The sequence below is a fragment of the Clarias gariepinus genome, chromosome 21 (assembly GCF_024256425.1).
Source record: "Clarias gariepinus isolate MV-2021 ecotype Netherlands chromosome 21, CGAR_prim_01v2, whole genome shotgun sequence".
Taxonomy (NCBI): Eukaryota; Metazoa; Chordata; class Actinopteri; order Siluriformes; family Clariidae; genus Clarias; species Clarias gariepinus.
Window position 1 is genome coordinate 3,222,679 of NC_071120.1, and position 23,045 is coordinate 3,245,723.

Consider the following 23,045-nt stretch of genomic DNA (forward strand, 5'->3'; position numbering starts at 1 on the left):
AGTTTACATAATGTGGCTAATGCAAGGCAAAAAAAATTTAAGTAATTTCCTGTTTTGTATGCAATCATATTTCTTACCACTTACCAGATAAGTGTGGCAGCTGGAGCCTGACACTCTTAAAGAGATAAATACCCTGATTTAAAAAGTAACTTTACACAGTTTTTATTCAGTTTTTATGTTTTTAGCATAATGAGATGCATATGGGGAACTACAGATCCCATCAGCCCTAGCATTAGGTTGTATAGAAATGTGATTTGGGGAACTACAAATCACATCAGCCTTAATGTTATGAAAAATGTTATAAAAGGGATTGATGGGGTTTGTTGTTTTCTCCATTTTGGTTTTCACGGCAGGTTTAAGGTCATAGTAGATTTGCCTTTTGTACAGCAGCAATATACAAGCAGATCCCTGATGAAGTATTGAGAGTTGCATACTGTATATGATGCATCAGTTTGGATGTAGTAGTTGTATTATTCTTTTCCACATTTTTATTAATGTTACTTTTTTTCTTTAGTATTATGGCTGAATGGTCTCCTACAAACCTGAATAACGGATGGTATTGTTTGTTTTTATTTCTTAAAGAAGTTATAAATTTAAGTTTTAAATGTTATTTGAACATGTTAGTTATGGGCTGTGTTTTCCCTTACAGGGAGGCACAATTACCGTTTATTTTACCGTTAAGCCTTTTGTTTCTAGCGTTTATATGTTTTGTGTTTACGTTTAGTGTTTATTTCAGTGTTTATTGTAGAGTTCATTTTACTTTGTATTTTGTATTTTCGTTACTTGAATGTGGTCTCAGTTTCTCCTCAGGCCAATATTGGTATTACAGTAGATACTAAACAGGTGTTGACCTATTTAATTGCATTACCCGCTGTTATTATTATGCTTTATTGTTTTAGATCTCCTTGACCCTCATGGTGGCTGCAGGGTCGACCTTAATGGTAGATAGCAGTGGTGTGGTGACTTGGCCACTTTATTCTTTTTTCGTAGACTTGCAGTGTGATTTGCTGTGAGATGGATTTTAGTGAGAGCACGTTTGTCTGTACACCAATATAGGTAACCTGTGGCCATCTGTGGGTTGTTTTTCATTAAAGGCCTGTTGGGTTTTTTTGGTAATACATTTGTTGCATTTGTTTATTGTCTTATATGTAATACAATTTTGTTTATTGATCACACAACCCTGCCTTTTACTTGATTATTTATTCCCTTCCTTTAAGGCCTTGTTCACACAGGTGTTAAAATCAAGCGTTTTTCTTGCGTTCGTAGCGTCTGGTGAGCGCGGATCAAGCACAGAGTGTTTTCTACACATAGGAGTCAATGAGAGTGTTCACACGGGCTTTGGTAACATGCGTTTGTCCAGCTGCGCGTTTATACGGCATCAAAAAAACGTTGCATGCAGCTTTTTCTTGGTGTTCAAAACCCAACGAACGCAAGGAAACCGCTTCTAGTTTGTTTTCTTCACGTTCATTTTACACTTTGGAAAACCGGATATATCCCATGATCCTACATGCTAAACATAGGGAAATGCGGAAAAAGGCAAAATAAAATTAAATAAATTGTTAAAAAGCATATGTCGAAATTTTTGAATTTCTTCAAAAACCACAAAAAAAAACTTCCTTTAATCCGACGTTGTGCAGTCAGAGAGTGAACCCAGGCTTTCATATCCAGTTCCCGACACTGCCCCAACAGGTTAACACACAAACTACAATTTGGGCTGGAGGTTGACGTTAGACAGAGACAAACAAACGCCGGTGTAGAAGTCAATCGATCGCCACTACAAAACGCAACATAAACGTCTAGGACGTTCAGAGCGCGTTCGTTTATTCAAAGATTTAACGCCCATGTGAACAATGCCTAAGGGGTGTCACGTGCTACATTAGCTTTACAGAAACCTGGACACTTTTATGCAAATTTATAATTTTATACCTAATCAGCTAGCAAGGTGTAACAGTAGCAAAGGAAAAACTCTCTGAGATAACACAAGGAATAAATCTAAGAACAAGTGGAGACAGGTTCCACCTAAAAGCAGGATACAACAGAGCCAGGGGATGATTTAGAAACTTTTACTCAGAGTTTAGATTGAATACAGAATTAGAGGAGCACAAGAATGCAATAACAAAGAGTTTGCTGTACGGTCACTCACACAAACCTCATTGTCAGGTTTTGGGGAGTTGACTGAAACAGATAACTGGAGAAGGAGGTGAGCAGCACAGTTTTCCTTTACACAGGCAGAGACTGAGTTATGGGAGATGAACAAGTTCAGAAAAACTCAACACTGGTTTTCAATCATGAAGGTTCTCTCAGTATGGCTAGGCATCCAGGGAGTTCATTACTTTACTCTATTTGTGAAACCATCAATGCCACTTGTCAGTTTGCCACACATACCCTGCAGAAGACTATGGTGCTCTCCTACATTTTGGTGAAGATAGGAGTGATTTCCTATTTTAAGAATGTTGATTAATTGGTCTTAATCTTACCAAAAGTAGGACCAAAACTTTAAAATTTTTTACTTGGGTGCAATTTCCTACTCCGAGATGCTTAGTAGATATGGGTGCAGGTCTTCAGTAATGCCTCAGCAGTGACACAAGCCAAATGCCTCCGTGCCATGCCACACTGATGTAATATTTCCCCAGAGGAAAATTTTACTGCTCAAAGCTCACTCTTCTATAACTCTGGAGACAAAGTTGTAGTTCTCATTTTAACCTTAGTTTAGTTTCTATTTAGTGTTATTCTCAGCAAAAAAAAAAAAAGAAACGTCCCTTTTTCAGGACTGTGTATTTCAACAAAAATCTTTACAGATCCTTTACAGATCTTCATTGTAAAGGGTTTAAACAATGTTTTCCATGCATGTTCAATTAACCATAATCAATTAATTAACATGCACCTGTGGAATGGTTGTTAAGACCTTAACAGCTTACAGAAAGTAGGCGTTTAAGGTCACAGTTCTAAAAATGCAGGACACTAAAGAGACTTGTCTACTGACTGTCAAATAAATTCTTACATGCATTTTCTGAGGCATAAAAATGAGCAAATTGGTCCAATATGGCCATGAATCAAAGCACGTAAAATAAATTCCATCTCTTGAGGTTGAATACGTTTATAGTTGGTTACATGTCAATTTAATTTAGTTAAAGCTTCGTTTAAAAAAAAAAAAAAAAAAAATTCTAAAAATGTATTGCCGTATGGGTAGTGATGCTTCAAACTGGACAGTGGAATGAACTTTTGTGAGCCAGCATGTTGAAGCCCACTAGTGTAAGCCACCATAGGCGTGACCGTTGTACATAGGAATAAACGAATATTTTAATAAATAAATAAGGGATGTCCGTTGAGTCACAGTATAGGGCTAGACCATGTTGTGGGCCTTAGTTTCGCTCTCTGGCGCTGAACCCTTTGCCATGTTGTATGAAGAAATACAGTATCCAAAAATAAAAGTTTGGATTTATTTTATACATTCTAGAACAATACTGAAGATTATAAAACTATGAAATAACACTTATTATTAGGTGATTAAGTAAGGAATTAGGTGATTAAGTAACAACTACAATCAATTAATTTATAAAAATGATGGATAGAATATAGAAATATAGAAATACTTACTTAGGATCCCATTGACTTTGGACTTGTTCAAGACTGTTTACCTTCTGGCACCTTTCCGTGTTTCCCAAATGTCACTGCATTTTGGCACTCCCTTGCAGTAAAGAACTTATTAAAAAGAAGATGAAAAAAGCGAAGGCAATCCTTCCGGGCCTCGGCATAGATTGCAGCTAGACGGGTAGAGGACAGAAAAAGACCACTTCCTGGATACTGCTCTCGCTTCCCAGATCTGTTTTGTTTAGCCAAAGCACCAGCCTGAGGTTGTATATGTTTAACTTATTCCAGAAAGCTTTTTAATGTATTAAGTTGTTTACCACCTGTAACACAGAAATTGAATTGTTACAGTACTTTAGAGGGATACAGAAAGAAGCAAAAAAAAAAAAGGCAGCAAGTTTAAAAACAAAGATTTTGTTATGATTAAATATTTTTTAAATTACTTTTTTTTTGCTAAAGCACCCTATATGCCCCAAATTAGTCTACTTAAAACTGTAGTTTTTTTTATCATATTGATAATTACAATGCAAGAGTTGATTGTCATTTACTATTAATTACATTTAACTATATGCATAACTCTCCTTCACTGGAATTCCAATCAGACGTGTTACTGTTTGTCCATTTACCGTAAGAGGGGAGGGTGCTAAGGGTAGGCTCCAAGCACATACTGTATTAACGTGCTGATATTCAATAGCCTATAATATCAGATTGGATTGGAAACTGGGGGTGGGGGCATTACTTTCCAATACTACACAGCACCTCCTCCAGTTTCTCATTCTCTTCCATTAATTTTGCCAGCTCTGGCTTACAGGCCTCACATAGCTTCCATGCTCGGCAACCCATGGTTTCGTTCTCACACTTGGTTCTCTATATTCTGGTACTGGAGCAATCTCATTGATAGAACTACCTGCAGAGGAGCTAAAGCTTGAGTTTTCATATTCAGGACTACTAGCTGTGCTCTTCTCTGTAGGACAAGCAAGCGGTGTTTCTGGTACAATTGGACTGTACAACATTTTAAGAAAGCTTTTTTTGGCTGCAAGTTTACTTGGAGTTGTTGGCTTCCATTGCTCAGCTGAGTTTGGTAAAACAGGCATCTGTTGCAACTGGTTGAAAGACCAGTGGAGTTGACGGAGTAGCTGGTTCCTGGGTGACACCATGCTTTAAAGAATTAGGCATTGCTGTGCAGAGGTGGACTGAACTGCTGGAGGCAGTGATGAGCGGTTATGGAATCTCTGAGCAGCTGTATCTCTTTTTTTAATGTTCATATTTGTGCCCTTCTTGGCATCCACTTTCTTGGCTTCTGTTCCAATATAGTTAACTTTGGCACTGTAGAAATTGTTGTCAGACCACCGTGCCAATACTACTTCCCCCGGTTTAAGATTTCTTAAACAAGCAATAGGTTGATCATCTTTGTTTAATATATCAGTGACATAATTTTTTTTGCAGTGTATCCATCCTCAAATGTTAAAAATACAAAATGACCTAAAAATGAAAATAGGGAATAACGGAGATTAAGTAAATACTAAGATCCAGTCTCAAACATGCTACTTTATTGTATTTTTATAATCTGGCAACACATGGTTTCTGCAGGTTTTAACAATTTAATACCTTTTTAAAAGCAATTTAAGACTTTTTACATCCATACTGGGTAATAGCTCCCCCCACTAACAAAAGGATTTTTAAAAATTAAAGATATTTTGGCCAACAAGGCAGCAGAATTGTCTTGTTAAAACACAGATAAACACATCGAGATACAGATTAACTTGACCAAAATGCCCATAACCTAATGATTGCGCCTGGAGATACATTCATAATAATCTACTGTAGTGGTAAGAGACGTCATCTATGAGTTTGTTTATCTTAGTACAGTCCTCCTTGGCTTTAGACATCAAACTTTGCATTTTGCTAAAAAATTGAAACATCTTAAAAGATATGTTTCCACAGAAAATGAAGCATGAACATGAACATGACCTCTGCATGCACTGCGTCTTTCCTCAGAATAGAGGTTTCGAATGTGGCTTCCATTGCTTCGCACAAGGAAGAATTAAATTATTTAAACAAGCTTTGTGTTTTATACTTCGCATATATTTTTTTATTCTATGGCATGTTAACAACAACCTACTATATTAAGGGTATCGCCTAATACTATACTAGATGCCATGCAATAAAATACTCTGCCGCGTAATATTCTCGACATGATAAAAATCCATAAAGACAGTTCAACATGTGATAACATGGTTAGTTACCGTATAGTCAGTTAATTTTTTACACTTTCACCTCAGGACGTGTTTATGAAATGAGCCACAACTTTTTTTTTTTATTTTACATCTTAAATGTACGCTGACGCACATGCGCGCGTCTTCTATGCGCTCCGGTACTTTAAATAAACAGCACGCGAGAGATAAGCCAAAGCCAGAGTCCCTATTGGAATTTAAGTAAACCTGGCGACCACTTCAAATAACATTTTTTTCTGAAGGTGTGCGGGCTTCACCAATTTTCCACCAATCTGCAGTATCACTTACCCACCGCGGTAAAGTTAGTTTTATAGAGCCACAGGTGGTCCATGCTAAAGGTTAGCTAAAGTTATTATTTAACATTGCCACAGATGGGACTAGCCTCCTCAAAAAGTTTCACAACAAACAAACACTTTCCTTTAAAACATTATAAAGTCATACTTAAATTATATTTAATAAGGACTTGGCTTACCTCTTTCTGTAAGGTGCTGCTTTGCGTATCGTCATCATTCGTCCTGCATACTTTAATGGCGCTTCGGGCGTTCTTCTTAAATTCGGCCAACCACGTTAATTAACTAATCGGGACGCAGCTTGTGTAATGAATTGCGCTGCTGTCAAATGAAATTTCGTATGCTGTCATTGAGCCATGTTTTTTTGTAGTAACCAGTTACTAAGTGTAGCTTAGTATTTTCTTTTTTATTTTAATGTACTCAGATGTAAGACAACTGGTAATTTAATAATAAAACTGTTATTAATATAAAGATAGTTAAGTAATATTAAATGATTGAGTATATTTTTGTGCATAGTAATGCAACAAGGGGGTGGGGGACAATCCAGTGTCTTCTCGTGCCAGTCTCAAGTCTGGATAAATGCAGAGGGTTGTGTCAGGAAGGGCATCCGACGTAAAACATTTGCCAAATCAATGATGCGAATCACGAATATAATTCCCATACCGGATCGGCCATGGCCCGGGTTAACAAAGACCGCCACTGGTGTTGTTGACCTACAGGGTGCCGGTGGAAATTGGGCTACTGTTGGTCAAAGAAGGAAGGGAGGAAGGCGTGTTCGAAAGCAGAGAGAGAAGAGGAAAGGCAAAAGTTTAGGATAGTAGAACCTTTGAATGTTGGGACCCTGACAGGGAAGGGAAGAGAGTTGGTTGATATGATGCAGAGAGGGAAGGTGGATATACTGTGTGTCCAGGAGACCAGGTGGAAAGGTAGCAAGGCCAGATCAGTCAGAGAAGTAGACAAACAAATGAAAGAAATTCAACCACCATTTTCAATTAAATTCCCTTGCTCTGTATGTTCTCACAAAATGTTCTTTAAAGCCTTCGAGTATCGTTCCATTTTGTTGTTTTTTAGGCCAGTTGTGTTCCGAGGCATTCTTGCAGATCTATACTACAACCATTTCCTGCTTCTTAGTGAGGCGATCTTCATTCTTCTGATGTAATCAATAGCTCCAGCACAAATAGATCATGCTGAAAAACTTTTGTGGAATTTTTGTTTTCAGATGAGTGGCCTTTATGGTGAACAATACATGACAGCCAATGTGCATTTGCTTGTTCATTTAGCAGACAGTGTAAGAAGTCTTGGTCCTCTGTGGACACACTCTTGCTTTCACTTTGAGGACAAGAATAGGCAATTACTTCACCTTATACATGAGACCCAGAATATACCTTTGCAAATGGTGAATGCTGTAAAGAAAATAGTGTCTCTCCAGTATCACACAAACCACCAAGCTCACCAACTCTTAAACTGCTGAATTTTTAGCCAGGATGACAAGTGGCAATAGTAATCAACCAAATAATGTGGACAGCAGTGCAGTAATGATTGGGACACCATTCAATCTGTTGCTTGAAGCTAATGATATGTGTCTTGTGGAATAGTTTCTTGGTCAAGGATTGCATAATAATGTTGTTAAGGCATATACAGTACAGTAACAGAGCTCAAATTGGGAAAATTGTTTACACTTTAATGCACTAATTCAAAGCCGAACAAAGGAACAATTATACAGTGTTGTTTATTGATGGAGTGCAGATCAAATGTGGGCAGATAGTTTTACTGTGTTGTCAAAATTACATTAAACTTTCATTTCTGAATAAGTTTTTAGTTGCTGACATAAATCTTCTACAGGACACTCTGACTGGTGGGACATGTTTGCATATTGTAAGCTTACTAGAAGTTCCTGTTAAAGGGATTGTAGTTACACTTGAAAGCATTTTGGGCAAGTTGATGTTCATGGATTTATCCTCAATGCCTGGTATTGTGTTTGTATCACATTTCCCTAACAGGCTTGAAAGGGATTAATTGCTAAATTAAACCCCAACTGTCAATGTATCGGAAACATTTTGAACACATGGTGGTGACGGAAAGATAAAGGCAAATGTAATTGTCTCAGTAAAATGTTGGCCCCGCATGAGTACATTTAAGTATATTACATTGAGTATAGGGATTTTGCCAGTTTTACTTTACAGCTGAAATGCTATCTTTTACAGTTATAGATTTCTAAACTGACTGGTATTATTAATGATTGACTAAATGTTTAACTGTTATAGTAATTAGTAATAAGCTATTTTAATGTGTACTGTATGCTTTATGTAAATGCTAGTAATTCCCAAGATATTGTTAGATGTTTTTTATTTTTATTTTTAATGTTACATAACCTGATGTTTTATTAATTATAGATTTCTGTTTAAAATGTCTTAAAAGTTACATTTTTGTTTTGGGCAAGCATGAAAAATCCATTAAACTGAGAAACATGTATTTGAGTCTCTGCTTCTCTGTGTTCACATTTCCTATTTTTTGGGAACTTAATTTAGCCGAATCTGCATGTTATTTACAAAAAATATAATTTGGTTAATACCAGAAGGGTGCAGTCTACAGTCAATCTGTTTGGTCATCCAATAACAATACAATACAAAATAATCATTAAAATATTATGTGCATAATAAAGTCAGATATAAATAAAGTTTATATTAAATAGAGTTTTTGGGATAAGAATAGATTGAGTTCATAGGGCTCCCCAATTTCTCTGCATGAGATTAAAAAAGATAAAAAAGTTGAGAATTTTTTGAGAATTGTTTTAGAGCTTGAAAAGACCTCTTTTGAAACTTAAAATGGGTCTTGTTTGAGATTTTTTGCATCTTTTTTTCCTAGAGAAAAAATAGTTACAGGAGAAATGCACTATAGTCTTATTTTGGTTTCACACAGACCTCATAGTTGACTAGGAGACATAATTGATACATTTTTGTGAGCTCTTTAAAAAAAAAAAATCCTTTGGGTCATGCTAAAGTTGCCTGATCAAGTACAATAGTAAGTGCATAATTGATCATGATTTTTCAGAGAAAAAAAAAACATTTGTATATATCTGAAAGTTCAGGTCAACTGGACTTCTTTTTTCTTGGGTAGGTACATTTCACTAAATTTTCAAGAAGGGTATTTAGTGTAAGGTAAGTTGGGAAATTTCTCATTCATCTGAGTAGCCCACCATCACACTATTTTGAAAAAAGAAAATGAATGAATAAATTAAGTTAACATTTTCAGAATTAAAATGTTAATAGTTAAAGTCTTCAACTTTAATTTACTCAAGATGATAATTTGCTTAAATAAGACTTCAAGGCATTAAACCTGTCAACGAGACAGAGACATTGGATTTTACTAAACTTGTTGAACATGTTTTGGGTGTTAACTATTCTTATGAAAAGAACTTACACTTTACAACATATTTCATTACTAAGAGTATTGATTTTCCTGTAACAACTAAGTATCACTCAAATATACACTGCACAGCTGTCTGAGACTACAGTGTGTTACTACAAAGACTTATCAGAGACAACATGTGAGGACAATGTGTTCCCAGGACAAATACAGCTTATGCATAACATTTTAAGTCTGTTGAGAATCAAAAGCAAATGGAATAAATGGCCCATATAAATGTAACAAGCCAAAATATTTAATACCAAACAGGGTCCTGCCATATGTGACACCTGACGTTCCTCTTGTTTTTACATACGGTAGGGATTTGAAGACCTTGTACTGTTGGTATACAAGCAGTTAATGATATTCTAAAAAGGTTTTCTTTTTGCCAGAATGATTGCCTGGCCAACCTGTTGTGATACCTGTATAGTATAACTGTGCCAAAAGTTTTTGCATATTTTTACATGAACTGAATACTTAGAAGAATAAAGGTGAAGAAAATTTAAAACAAGATCTGCAATAAGCTGTTGAGGGTGTTTTCACTACAGTTTGTTATTGCTGAGAGACTGCAGTTACCGTCTTTCTGGGATCCGCTAAAATCTCACAGCTCTGAGCAACTCGCTGTTTCTAAAAACAATGCAGAATGTTACTCTCTCTTACTGAGTTAAAAAAATATAAAATAATTTAAAAAGGGGTTAAACAAAGTAAAATTGAATAAAAGAGAGTTCTGTACTGTATGAGAGTTTATACTGAGAGATGGGCCGCGGCAGTGCAGTTATGAAAGCTCTGGTTTTCTTCACATTTTCTCTTCATCTTTCATCAGCAGGTGAGTTCTGTAATGTTTACTCTATTTATTATATTTATTTACTCTCTAATATAAATTGTAATCTTTTTATTATATTACTTTACTCTCTAATATTAAAGTTGAACGCTAAAGCTGCCATAGCAGCTATTAGATTGCGAGCTGTATTTCAATATTACAAATACATAACAAATAGGTAAACAAACAAATACCCTTTCTAACTTTATTATTATTATTATTATTATTATTATTATTATTTACTGTGGCTCATGTTTTTTCTCACTTTCCTCCAACTCCTTGCATCATGTTAATGTGTGTTTTTACATGTTTACAGTCACACACTCTCTGCAGTACCTCTACACTGCTGTTACACCAGGAATACATTTTCCAGAATTCACTGTTATGGGTCAGGTGGACGGAGAGGCATTCGAGTACTATGACAGTAACATTAGGAATGCGACCCCAAAGACAGAGTGGATACAGAAGATTACTGTATATGAGTCAGATTACTGGAAAAGACACACACATCTTTATCAGTTTTGGGAGGAAAAATTAAAAACTTGTCTAAATATGACACTACAGCACTTTGATCACACTACAGGTAAAACATTCACACACACACACACAGAGTGCTGTGTGAGATGACCTAGGTTTCATATCTTGATATTGTTTATTTTATAGCAATAAATATAAATAATAACTCATAAATATCACTATGTAGCACACTTTTATCAAGAATATGTGTACAGTGGAACCTTGGATTACAAGCATCATTCGTTCTGGAAGTGGGCTCATATTCCAAAACACTTGTAAACCAAATCGATAAAATCCCAAAAGAAATAATTAACCTGCACTTTAACAGTTCACGTGTGCACGGATGTTGATTATACTAGTAAGAGACGAGCAGTCAGACCCAGCAGGGGAGACGATTACCCGCAATTCCGCAGCGCATGAGAGAGAAAAATTATTGGCTTAGTTGTGATCACGTGACGCTCAGCGTCGAAACAAAAAGCACATGCGTGATACATGATACTTGGTACTTGTAAACCAAGACTTGCTGGTTTTCCAAGTATAAATTTATTAAAAATCTGTGCTTGTCTTGCGGAACACTCGCAAACCGCGTTACTCGCGATCCGCGGTTTCACTGTCCATTATACTATATGTAAATTAAGTTTTACTTGCAAACTAAATAAATAAATGCCTAAATTGTAAATATGTTTGAACATATAATACTCTGTAACAGTACAGCATAAAGTGTTTCAATCACAGCAGCATATATACAATATGGGGAAAAAAACGTTTGGCAGAACCTGTTAATTACTGAATTCAGGTGTCTTGGACACTGCTTTATTTCCAATACTGCAGCAACAGTTTGGGGGAAGGTTGTGCCGGTTTACAAAGCAAAGAATATAAAGACATAGTTTGATGAGTTCAGTGTGCAAGAACTTCACTGGCCTGCACAGCGCCCTGACCTCAACCCCATCAAGCACCTTTGAAATGGAATTGAATGGAAATTGTGAGACAGGGGCTGTATTTATTGAATGCTTTGGAGTAAAAAATTGCTATAAAGGGGCCAAACATTTTCTGAATGACAAAATTTAGGTCCTGCTTTCAGGAGTAGGAGTAAGAGCCATTTATTAAGATTCTTAAAATAGAAAATCACTCCTATCTCCACCAAAATATATAAGAGGTCCAGAGGTGTCCTAACTGGTTAGGAGTAGCGAGGAAATAGTGTTCAGGCAGAGGCATGCGCAGAAGAGGGACGTTTTAGTAACACAGAGACACAGAGTTTTTAAAAGGTACATTAAGACAAAAAGTAAATACTTTTTTTTTTTTTTTTTACCTATCGCATGCAGTATGTATTGACAATTATTAGATGATGTCTCCACAGGTTACTAATACTTTACTTTTTTTTCGTAACAGAAAAAAATGCAGCTTTGAAACAGTGACACAGCTTATCACACTCATCTGTGTGTGTGTGTGTGTGTGTGTGTGTGTTCGTGAGACTACAGGTGTTCACACGGCACAGTTGATGTACGGCTGTGAGCTCGATGATGACGGCACCACTAGAGGATACATGCAGTTAGGATATGATGGAGAAGATTTCCTCAGTCTAGATCTAAAAAATAAAACCTGGATTTCAGCCAAACCTGGTGCTGAGCGCAACAACCAGATTTTGGATTATATTAATAATTTAACCACTGAAGACCGGATGAACTACATGAGCTTCACCTGTATTGAGAGGATAAAGACGTATGTCTCTTATGGCAGAGAGACTCTGAAGAGTAGAGGTGAAGTCTGTAATCTCTTATTGTAACACACATAAACTGAAACAATGCACATAATACTTATACACTTCTTCACTACAACACACTCTCCTCAATTCTGTAGAGTCCTTGAGATCCGCACCATGTGATGTACAGTGGAACCTCGGATTACGAGTAACACGGTTTATGAGGGTTCCGCAAGACGAGCAAAGGTTTTTTTTAATAAATTTTGACTTAAAAACGAACAAGTCTTGGTTTACAAGCACCGAGTATCATGTATCACGCATACACTTCTTGTTTTGACGCAGAGCGTCACGTGACACAATTGAGCCAACGGTTTTTATCTTTCTTGCGCTGCAGAATTGTGGATAATTGTCTCCCCTGTTGGGTCTTAGTGCTCATCCCTTGCTGGTATAATCAACATCCGTGCAGACGTGTACTGTTTACTAAGCGTAATGTAATTCAGCGAGAATGAAAGGAAAGGTGTACAGGACAGCGGTGAAAGCAGCAATGTTCTACGGCTTAGAGACAGTGGCACTGAAGAAAAGAAGGAGGCAGAGCTACAGTAGAGGTAGCAGAGCTGAAGATGTTGAGGTTCTCTTTAGGAGATACAAGGATGGATAGGATCAAGAATGAGTTCATCAGAGGGACAACCCATGTTAGATGTTTTGAAGATAAAGTCAGAGAAGCCAGATTGAGGTGGTTTGGACATGTTTAGTGGAGAGATTGTAAATATATCGGTAGAAGGATGCTGAGGTTGAAACTGCCAGGCAGGAGGTCTAGAGGAAGACCAAAGAGGAGATTTATGGATGCAGTGAGAGAGGACATGAAGTTAGTTGGTGTGAGAGAAGAGGATGCAGAGGATAGGGTTAGATGGAGGCAGATGATTCGCTGTGGCGACCCCTGAAAGGGAACAGCCGAAAGACAAAGAAAAATCCGTAATTTGAGACCATGCTTCTTCACTCACACCAACACACACACACACACTTTTGCCTTTACAGGAGAAACAGTTTGTTGTGTCGCTTTAAAGCCTACTGTGTACATTTAAATTACCCTATTCTGTTACTTTATACTTATGCAAAACACCAACATTCTAAATACTTGAAATTTCATATTTGAATTAACTTTAATCTTCTCGGTTCAACTTAAGTAAAACATATACTTTCAAATAATTAACTGGAAAAATGCATTTATTCAAGATGTCAGGAGAAACAAGCAAACTGCTTTCAAAAACTTTTAATTGTTGTTTTCAATGCTGTAACAAAATATTCAGTAATTTTTCTTTTTTCATATTCAGTACAGTTCCTTATTTTTAGTCAAACTAATATTAGCAGCATATAAATAAACCAAAATAAATCCTTTTAACTAGCTCTATTAAGTCACAGTTCTACTCAACAAAGCAAATTTTCCATTCTGTATTTCCAAAAATAAAAGCAACTGTAACTTACATTAGGAAGATTCACAGAAAATAAATAAAGGGGAAAAACATAGCATAAATATTATTGCAATAAAAATACTGAATAGTCTGGTACTGATATTCTTTGCTGCCATGCCCCCTTTCCCTTTGAAGACTCTGCTGAGTGGAGTACTGATCAAGCTGGAAACCAAAGGAATGGTGGTAATCCTGATGAATTCAGCACTCAACTACAACACAAAGTTCACATCAACTTATAGGCGCTGTACACTGCCATCTCAGTTAGCATTTCAGATCAAGTTAGCAAAGCACTGTGAGCTTAAAGTGTTTTTATGTAAAGTGTATTTCATGCCATAATGGCCATGGTCTAACCTGTAATGTTTGAGCAGGAGGGACCTTGAGGATACTGATCTAGAACATTGCACTGCCACATCAAAGCCCTGAAGGAAATGAATAAAGGGAAAAAAAAACATAGCATAAATATTATTGCTATAAAAATCGGAATAAATTTTAATTATTTGACTAGGGTTGTGCCAATATATATATATTTTTTTCTTTATCAATCAGTTTCCCTATAAAATCTTGATTATCATCATATCCATTTAGGCAAAATACTTCCACACTATATTTCTAGCCTATTTTCATTAAGTTGAACGAGTAAACACAAACACCTATTTTTATATATAGAAAAATAGGAAATGTTGCACGTTAACACCATCAAAAATAATCAAAAACAGTTCAAAATAGTTATAACTTAGAGATAACTATTATTATGTTGTTTAAAAAGGCTGAAAATACTGATAATGTTAGCGTATTAGTAAGCAACGTGTTTAATTCCAATTTGGCCGGGAGAAAATTCATACCGCCCTCACCTTGCGCTGTGTCCCTCATTCACTCACTCACTCCTCCTCTAGTGTGCACGCACGCGTCCACACAGGTGTTTTTTTTTTTTTTACCGCAAATCTCAAGGTAATTCATACCATGATCATACCAATACTTTATACGATATACTGTAAGAAACGTATGTGATTTTACCACGAACATATCAATCGCTTACCACTATTTTGAAGGATACCAGTTGCTTCAGGAACAGTGCAGTGCAAACAGTCTGGCGCTTCTGTGACCAACAACCACACAGCTAAGCTAGTTTGAACAATGCTAACCGTCAAATGTTTAGCATGGTAAATTTAAGTTAAATTCAGAAATGTAGTTCTGAAGACGAGTTTACTAACTCAGATTAAACCACAACCCATTCACCTATCAACTTTTAAAGGAAACATAATGATATATTTTATAGAGACATATGAATCTTACCTAACATAAGATGTCCTTTTCAGCAAGAAGTTTTACTCAGGTAGATGCCGAAACCTGCACATGCGCAGTGCACAAAATAAGACGGGCCAAACAGGACGAAACAGAATCACATTAAGATAACATAAAACAGCTTAGTAAATTTGATGTGAATTTTTAAGTAGGGTTCTCACTCACGTATTTTTATAAAACAGGTATTTATTGGATTATTTAAATGTTATCTGCCTTCTTTAAATGAACTGCAGCAAAAAAAACCTTTTTTTGAGTGTGCGCGCATAAATGGAAACACTTATCTTTCGGGATTTATTTTTAATTTTTTAAAGGTAAAGTGCAGATTAATTTGTTTTATTTTCACTTTATATTTTGTATTCATTATTTTTTATTTATTTTTTATTTTTTTTGGGCTGTAAAACAAATAATTTGAGTTTCCATTATTACTTATGGAAAAATTAAATTTGGTTTACAAGTGTTTTGGAATACGAGCCCTCTTCCGGAACGAATTATGCTCGTAATCCAAGGTTCCACTCTGTTAATATTCTGAGCCACTGGGAATGTGATGAAAGAAAAGCTTAAATAAATCTTTCTACTATAATTCTGACAGTACCTATTCTAAATGAATAAATTAGTGATCCTAACTGACCTAAGACAAGGAATGTTTATGTCTGTGAAATTTTTGGTCTGTATATACATATTTTTTCTCCCATACAACCTAAACTGTCTTTTATATCTTGTTAGTCAAGAATGTTTAAATGTTTAACTTCATTGTGGAGTAACCAGTGGTTTAATATTGATGTCTGTGTGTCTCAGCAGTTTTTTTCAAGGTGTCAGTGTTCCAGAAACACTCGTCTCATTCTCCAGAGGTGGTGTGTCACGCTACAGGTTTCTACCCCAAAGCAGTGATGATCACCTGGCAGAAGGACGGAGAGGACGTGCATGAGGACGTGGAGCTCAGAGAGACGTTACCCAACCAGGATGGAAGCTTCCAGAAGAGAAGCATTCTGAAAGTCCCAGCTGAGGAGCTGCAGAAACACACCTACACCTGCGTGGTTCAACACAGCAGCTTGGAGAAGGAGTTAGTGCGAGAAGTACCAAAAGGTCCTAATAAACTAGAGCTGTAAAGAGTAAAAGCTAATTTCTTGCTGCAGCAGATAATAAAGACTCTGTGCTGATTTAACAGATGGAGGATCAGATGGAGCACCGATTGCCATCATCACTGCTGTAGTCGCATCTCTCGTCGCTGTTGTTGCTGGAATTGTTGTCTGGAAGAAGAAGAACTCTGGTGAGAGGAGGAAGGAGGCAGATGGGAAGTTTTTAGAGAACAGATTTACACCTTCTAATTCCTGAAAGGGGATCTGATGATTATTTTGCTTCTGTTTAAGTTGAACTGATAAATTAGACGAGACAATAAGCTGATATTGACTAATTGTCTTGTGAAAGTAAATCCAGTAGACAGATTTGATACTAACTGTCTGTCCATCATCTGTGTTTCAGGTTCGTGATCTGTTCCACCCAAATAAGTGAACCTTTATGATCCATAAATGGTGTTTAAAACCACTACATTATTTATACACAGTGTTTAGTCACTTTGTGATGGATGTGAATGTTTTACAGCCTCTGAAGAAGATTTTTCCTCCAGCATCTCTTTAAGTGTGACCGTGTCTTCTGAAAAATGAAAGTTCACAACTCAAGTATATATATGTCCTATTTTGAAAACATGTAACTCTTAGTACTTTGTCATTAATGTATACACTTAAAATACCCTTACAGTATAAAGAACTTTAATCAGGAAATATTTTAAAAATTACCGATATTTGACCTTGGCATTATTTTGTTCAAGTTCAAAAGCTAATGAGTTTATTTTTTATATATATATAATGGAAATTCCATATACAGTTCCTTGTACCCCACCACAATGGACTTGAATATGATTGGTGTGTAGGCCAATAACTTTGTGTACTTTTTGTTTTGGTCCATCATCCATTTGTACTGTGATGCACTTTCAGTCTTACACTTTAAACCATAATGCACAAAGTTATTAAACAGAGTACTGCTACAGTAACTTTAATTACGATTAGTTCAAATTAACTGACCTTGATAAATATTTAGAACTCTTTGGTATTTGTGTTTGTAGAAATTACACTTTAAGTTAACCGAACGAGTTTGATATTTTAAGCCACAGTTCCAAAGGTTCATCAACTTAAAATCTTTCAGCCTAGCAATTTTGCATCTGACGTCATCAATGCACATGTAAACTGCCCTTGTTTTAATCAAGATGGTGGATTGTCTTTGCATGAAGTATAATCTATAAATCTAAGGATCCTAAAATCCTTATTAAAAAAATACTTTTGCATGTATTATGTGTTTTTTAAGTGGTAATATTTTTTTTTAAATAAATGTATAGTTTAGTACCCTCATATTTATTTTAAAATCTGGAAAATTCATTTTATTTGCAACAGGGCAGTGGTGCCTTAGTGGTAGGTGTTTTGTCTGTGAATGTGAAAGGCCCGGGTTGGATTCCCAGCCATATGCCCAAACCCCAGCCACTGAATGCAGTGCTGGTCCCAAGCCTGGATAAAATGGGATTGTTGCACCAGGAAGGGCATTTGGCGTGATCGCTGTGCCAAGCTTGTGTGTACGGACTGGATTGTCCACTATGGCAACCCCCTTATGGGAGTAGCCAGAAGAACTTAAAAAAAAGATTAATTAACTAAAAGATGTACTGTATGATAATTGCTATTAAATAGTACGAGTTAGACTACTCAGTAATCCAACTAAAGAACGATTAATATAAATGAGTAGAACAAACTCAAAAACTGATTTATGTTTACTTAAAATTGGAAACATCTTTACTTAAAAAAATTGATGTAACTGAACTTCTTTGAATTATGCCAACTTATTCAGGTTTACAGTGTATTAATTCTGCAGCTTCACTGACAGCCGTACATGCCCATGTCTCAACAATACCTCCACCATGTCTGTTAATGTTTCATGCAAACTTTGTCTTTTTTTCACCGCGAAAAGATTTCTGTGGTCACTCACTGTTATCTGTTTTGGTGAGTTTTTGGTGTTCCTGAGCTCATCTGTGCTTAGCGCTTCTTATTAAGAATATAAGAAAGTGTCCATTAAAGCTCTGCTTCTTATATCTTGTATTTGATTTTTTTGTATTGTTTGTCATTTTAATTTTAGCACAATAACAAGTTTCACATTCTTACATTATTTGCATCAATTTCTGAAACGTTTATAAGTTTGTCAGAAATTAGGATGCTGTGAAACTGAGTGTGTTTATCATTAGTGGGGTATTAATAGATGTTGCATCCCTGCTATACAATTGTAATGATTTGACTAATTGAATCATGGTGGTTAGCAATACAACACATGTGCCATCATGATTCGGGTGGTTCTGGCAGTTGTAGTTGCCGTGGGCACAAACGGGCAGGCAGGGGGTGTTTTTAAACAAATTAGTCCTTTTATTAAACATAAAACAAAACATGAACACTGAAGAAACAAAACCAACAAACTTACTCAACTATAAACAGAGGCTCTAGGACATGACACACAGGACTAAGACTTTATGATGAAACATGAGCTCTATGACTGAACACACAGTGCACAGAGACACAGAGGGATCAGAGGATGAGGGACACAGAGACTGGAGCAGGCAACTGGAGACTAGGTACCCTGACTAGGGACTAGGTACATGGCAATCATCTAAGCACGGCTATTAGCTAAACATGATAACTAGCTAACCCTGGCTATCAGCTACACATGGTCTTAGCTAAACATGATAACTAGCTAACCATAGCTAGTAGCTAAGCATGGCAATTAGCTATCCTATATCTAGACACACTAGGATAACACAAATGGGAAAAACACTATTTCATGACACCAAATCAACTCCACACACACACACTGAAACTCAAAAGAACATATAACAATTACAACACTTGAGCCTCTGTTAACCAATATTAAACAGAACGTAAATTCACATATAACTAAAAAATGCAAACTACACAAAACAAAACACCCACTTACATGACAATGATTATAAACCAACAATGCTCGACCCAGTTTCCCAGACTAACCAGCTATTTATTAAAGAAGTTTTAATGACCTGCCTCGGATCAGATGAGCTCCGGCATCACCTGACCGAGGTGCCTTCTGGGAAACTGAGTCTGCAAACCAAAACTACAAAAAAAAAACAGTTCCCTCTAGTGGCGAACCCTTACAGCACCATACCAATTATCAATACATGCACCTGTAAGAAAAAAAAAAAAAAAAACTGATCATATATAATACCGTATATACTTTTCCATCAATGTTTAAGTTAAGTGAATCACTATTCAAGTATTTATTTTAAAGCAAGTAAGGCATTTTATTTTTCTAAATAAGAAAAAAACAAGTTTTCAGACCAAACACTGGCGGTCGTATAAGCATTTCACTACATATCTTACTGTGTATGACTGTGTATGTGATAAATAAAATTTGAATTTGAATTCGATCATTCAACCGCCCATAGCTCAACAGACTGCAATGATGGTAAAATCCACCAAGAATGTCATTTTTTGATCATCAGTGATTCAGGTATACAGTGATGATTTTGACATTGCTAATCTCCCAGGACCCGAGAGACTACATAAAATATCTACTTTTTACATTACTGTTGGAAATATTTCCCCCAAACAAAGTTGTGTTTAAAGCCATGTTCATCTATTGATATGTAACAAACACAGGCTGATAAAAACAACCAAAAAAAATTGAAGCACTTATTTGTATGATAATGTAGATGGTGCAAAGAGTTTACAACAATTTTTTGAGAAAGGGAAATATGGCATAACCGTCTAAACACAGTCTCTGTAAACAAACTCTCTTGCAGGTTTTAGCAGCTTATTCAGTAGTAGATGAAAATCTACTATTTTTTTATGTGTCACTAAAAAAAATCATCCAAAAAAATCATCCAAGAAAATTCTGGACAAAAACAAATAGCTCATGCAAACCACTTGAATTGTATTGAAAAAAACTTAAAATTATTGTACAAAAAAGCCCAAGTCCCTTTAAAAAGTTGACATATTTTCATTCCACACAGGCATCCTGCCAGATTCTTTCCTTGGAGGATTGTTCTCCTTGTTTTACTGATTTCAAGGCCTTGTACGTTAGCAAACAATTATTGCCTGTCCAAACCTGTTCAGAAAGACAAAGTAAAAGAAGAAAAAAATAAAAACTTGAGAAAGAAAAGTACTCTATGGAAATATTGCTAGAACAGCTTTTCAAAAATAGACCACTTGTTATTCTGTTTTTGACAGATTTCAGTAATTTGTTTTATTCACATCTAAGCTACACTTGCTGGTTCATTAGCTTCATCAACTGCTCAGATGTGTAATGAGATGAAAATGTGAGTCGCTCTGGATAAGAGCGTCTGCCAAATGCCTAAATGTAAGTAACATCTAAGGATTAATATAATTGTTAAAATTTCCAAATATTTATTTTGTGCATGGATAAATTTGCAAATAATCTCATGTCCACTAAATTAGACGCCATGCATCACTGGCTTTATTTTAACTGCAATTCATACTAATAAAGTTGCAAGCAAGGATGACGTGCCCAAGCACCCTGTGCCGTTGCCACCCTGGTGCACTGCACGATCTGTGTGTTTTTGAGTCGGTTAATCCACCCACTGTATTGAGTTGGATCAACTTAATTTACAACTGAAAAATGTGTTGTACCAACGCTATTCATTTATGTTGGATGAACCTTAAAATATGCTGCCTTAACAGTATTAAATTATGTTGGACGCAGCTGTAGTAAATAAGTTAAATGAACCTAATAAAATTAATTTGACTGAACCTAAGAACATAAAGTTGGGCCAACAAAATCACTTAATGCTGAAATAAAACCATTAAATCATGTGGAAATTCTTTCCATGATTTAATGAAGTTAATTCAAAGAGTTATTTTTTTGGACTGTAGCATTACCAAGATTATCAGTTACTGTAAGACTTCTCTCACCCAGCACATAAGTTAGTGCGAGAAGTACTAAAAGTCCTTCTAATAAAAGTTCCTAATAAACTAGAGCTGTAGAGAGTGAAAGCTGATTTCTTGCTGCAGCAGATAATAAAGACTCTGTGCTGATTTAACAAGTGGAGGATCGATTGGTGTCATCATTGGTGTAATTGCGGCTCTCATCGCTCTTGCTGCTCTCGCCGGTTGTGTTGGTTTTCTCATTTGGAGGACTCTTCTAATTTGATGAATATTTTGCTTCTGTTTAAGTTGAACTGATAAATTAGACGAGACAATAAGCTGATATTGACTAATTGTCTTGTGAAAGTAAATCCAGTAGACAGATTTGATACTAACTGTCTGTCCATCATCTGTGTTTCAGGCTTCACACCTGTTCCACCCAAACCCTGTAAGTGAACCTTTATGATCCATAAATGATGTTTAAAACCACTACATTATTTATACACAGTGTTTAGTCACTTTGTGATGGATGTGAATGTTTTACAGCCTCTGAAGGAGATTCTTCCTCCAACAACTCTTAAAGTGTGACTGTGACTGTAGACTTTGGCACTGAAATGCCTCTCCTCCAGAAGTTTCTTGACTTGGTTACATGTAAAGGTGTGTGTGTTTTCTTCACCAAGGTACTGTAAGACTTCTGTCATCATCAACTTTTGTTGCATTTTGTTTTTTCAGGCAGTTTGGTATTCCTGAGCTCACCGGTGCTTATCATTTCATATTAAGAATGTACCAAAGTGTTCATTATACCACATACTGAGGGTTAGCTCAGTCAGCTACTAAAAGGAAGCGGGTTTATATATGATCTCAAATCTGTATTCGTTTGCACATCTATGAATTTCATTTGTAGAATTTCGCTGTTATCTATCTCAGCTCATCACCTCCGCCTATTTAAACTCAAAATCAAGCAACCATTCTCCGCCGAATTAAAAAATTATTCGTTCCACAGCCCAAAAAATTACATAAAAATAATTAATACAAAATATAAAGTAAAAATAAATCAAATTAAACTGCACTTTACCTTTAAAAAGAATTGTGACAGAGCAGTGTTTCAGTGTGGAGCAGAATGTGTGTGTGTGTGTGTGTGTGTGTGTGTGTGTGTGTGTGAGAAGGGGGGAGGAGGTGTGTGAAGACAAGAGGAGGGTGTGTGTGTAGGTCAAATTACGCGTGCGTACACACATAACGGCATGCTGACTCAGGGAGAGAAAAAAAAGGGATCTTTAACCTCTCTAATGAGACTTTCTTTTGCTTTACACGCGCACTGTACACACACGCAAACAAACACAAAATAAAAGATAAGAAAAGAAAATTATGTGGATATATTGAAGCAACATCTAAAGATACCAGCCAGGTAGTTAAAGCTTGGGCACAAATTGGTCTTCCAAATGGACAATGACCGAGCATACCTCCAAATTAGTTTTAAAGTGGCTTAAGGACAACCAAGTCAAGGTATTGGAGCGGTCATCATAAAGCCCTGATCTCAGTCCATAGAAAATTTGTGGAATGAGTGCGAGCAGAAAGGCCTATAAACCTGACCCATTTACACCAGTCTTGTCAAGAGGAGTGGGCCAAAAATCCAGCAAACTATTGTAGAATGCTTGTGGAAGGATACCTTTGGCCCAAGTGAAACAGTTTCAGGGCAATTCTACCAAAGACTAAGGAAGTGTATGTACATTTGTGACTGATGAAAGTAATAAAAAATCTTCCATAAAATTCTCCCTCGCTC

The 23,045-nt window shown here is 36.2% G+C and overlaps 1 protein-coding gene across 1 annotated transcript in view; it reads left to right on the forward strand.

Moving 5' to 3' along the window:
- LOC128509183 (BOLA class I histocompatibility antigen, alpha chain BL3-7-like) overlaps window positions 1-21,858 on the forward strand; it is an 83,846-nt gene extending 61,988 nt beyond the window's left edge. Inside the window, exons 5-8 of the mRNA XM_053480806.1 lie at window positions 16,172-16,406; window positions 16,489-16,590; window positions 21,687-21,713; window positions 21,812-21,858. Coding sequence (XP_053336781.1) covers window positions 16,172-16,406; window positions 16,489-16,590; window positions 21,687-21,713; window positions 21,812-21,846 — 399 coding nt within the window. The 3' untranslated portion in view covers window positions 21,847-21,858. The remainder of the gene's footprint in view (window positions 1-16,171; window positions 16,407-16,488; window positions 16,591-21,686; window positions 21,714-21,811) is intronic.
- The last annotated feature ends 1,187 nt before the right edge of the window (window positions 21,859-23,045 follow it).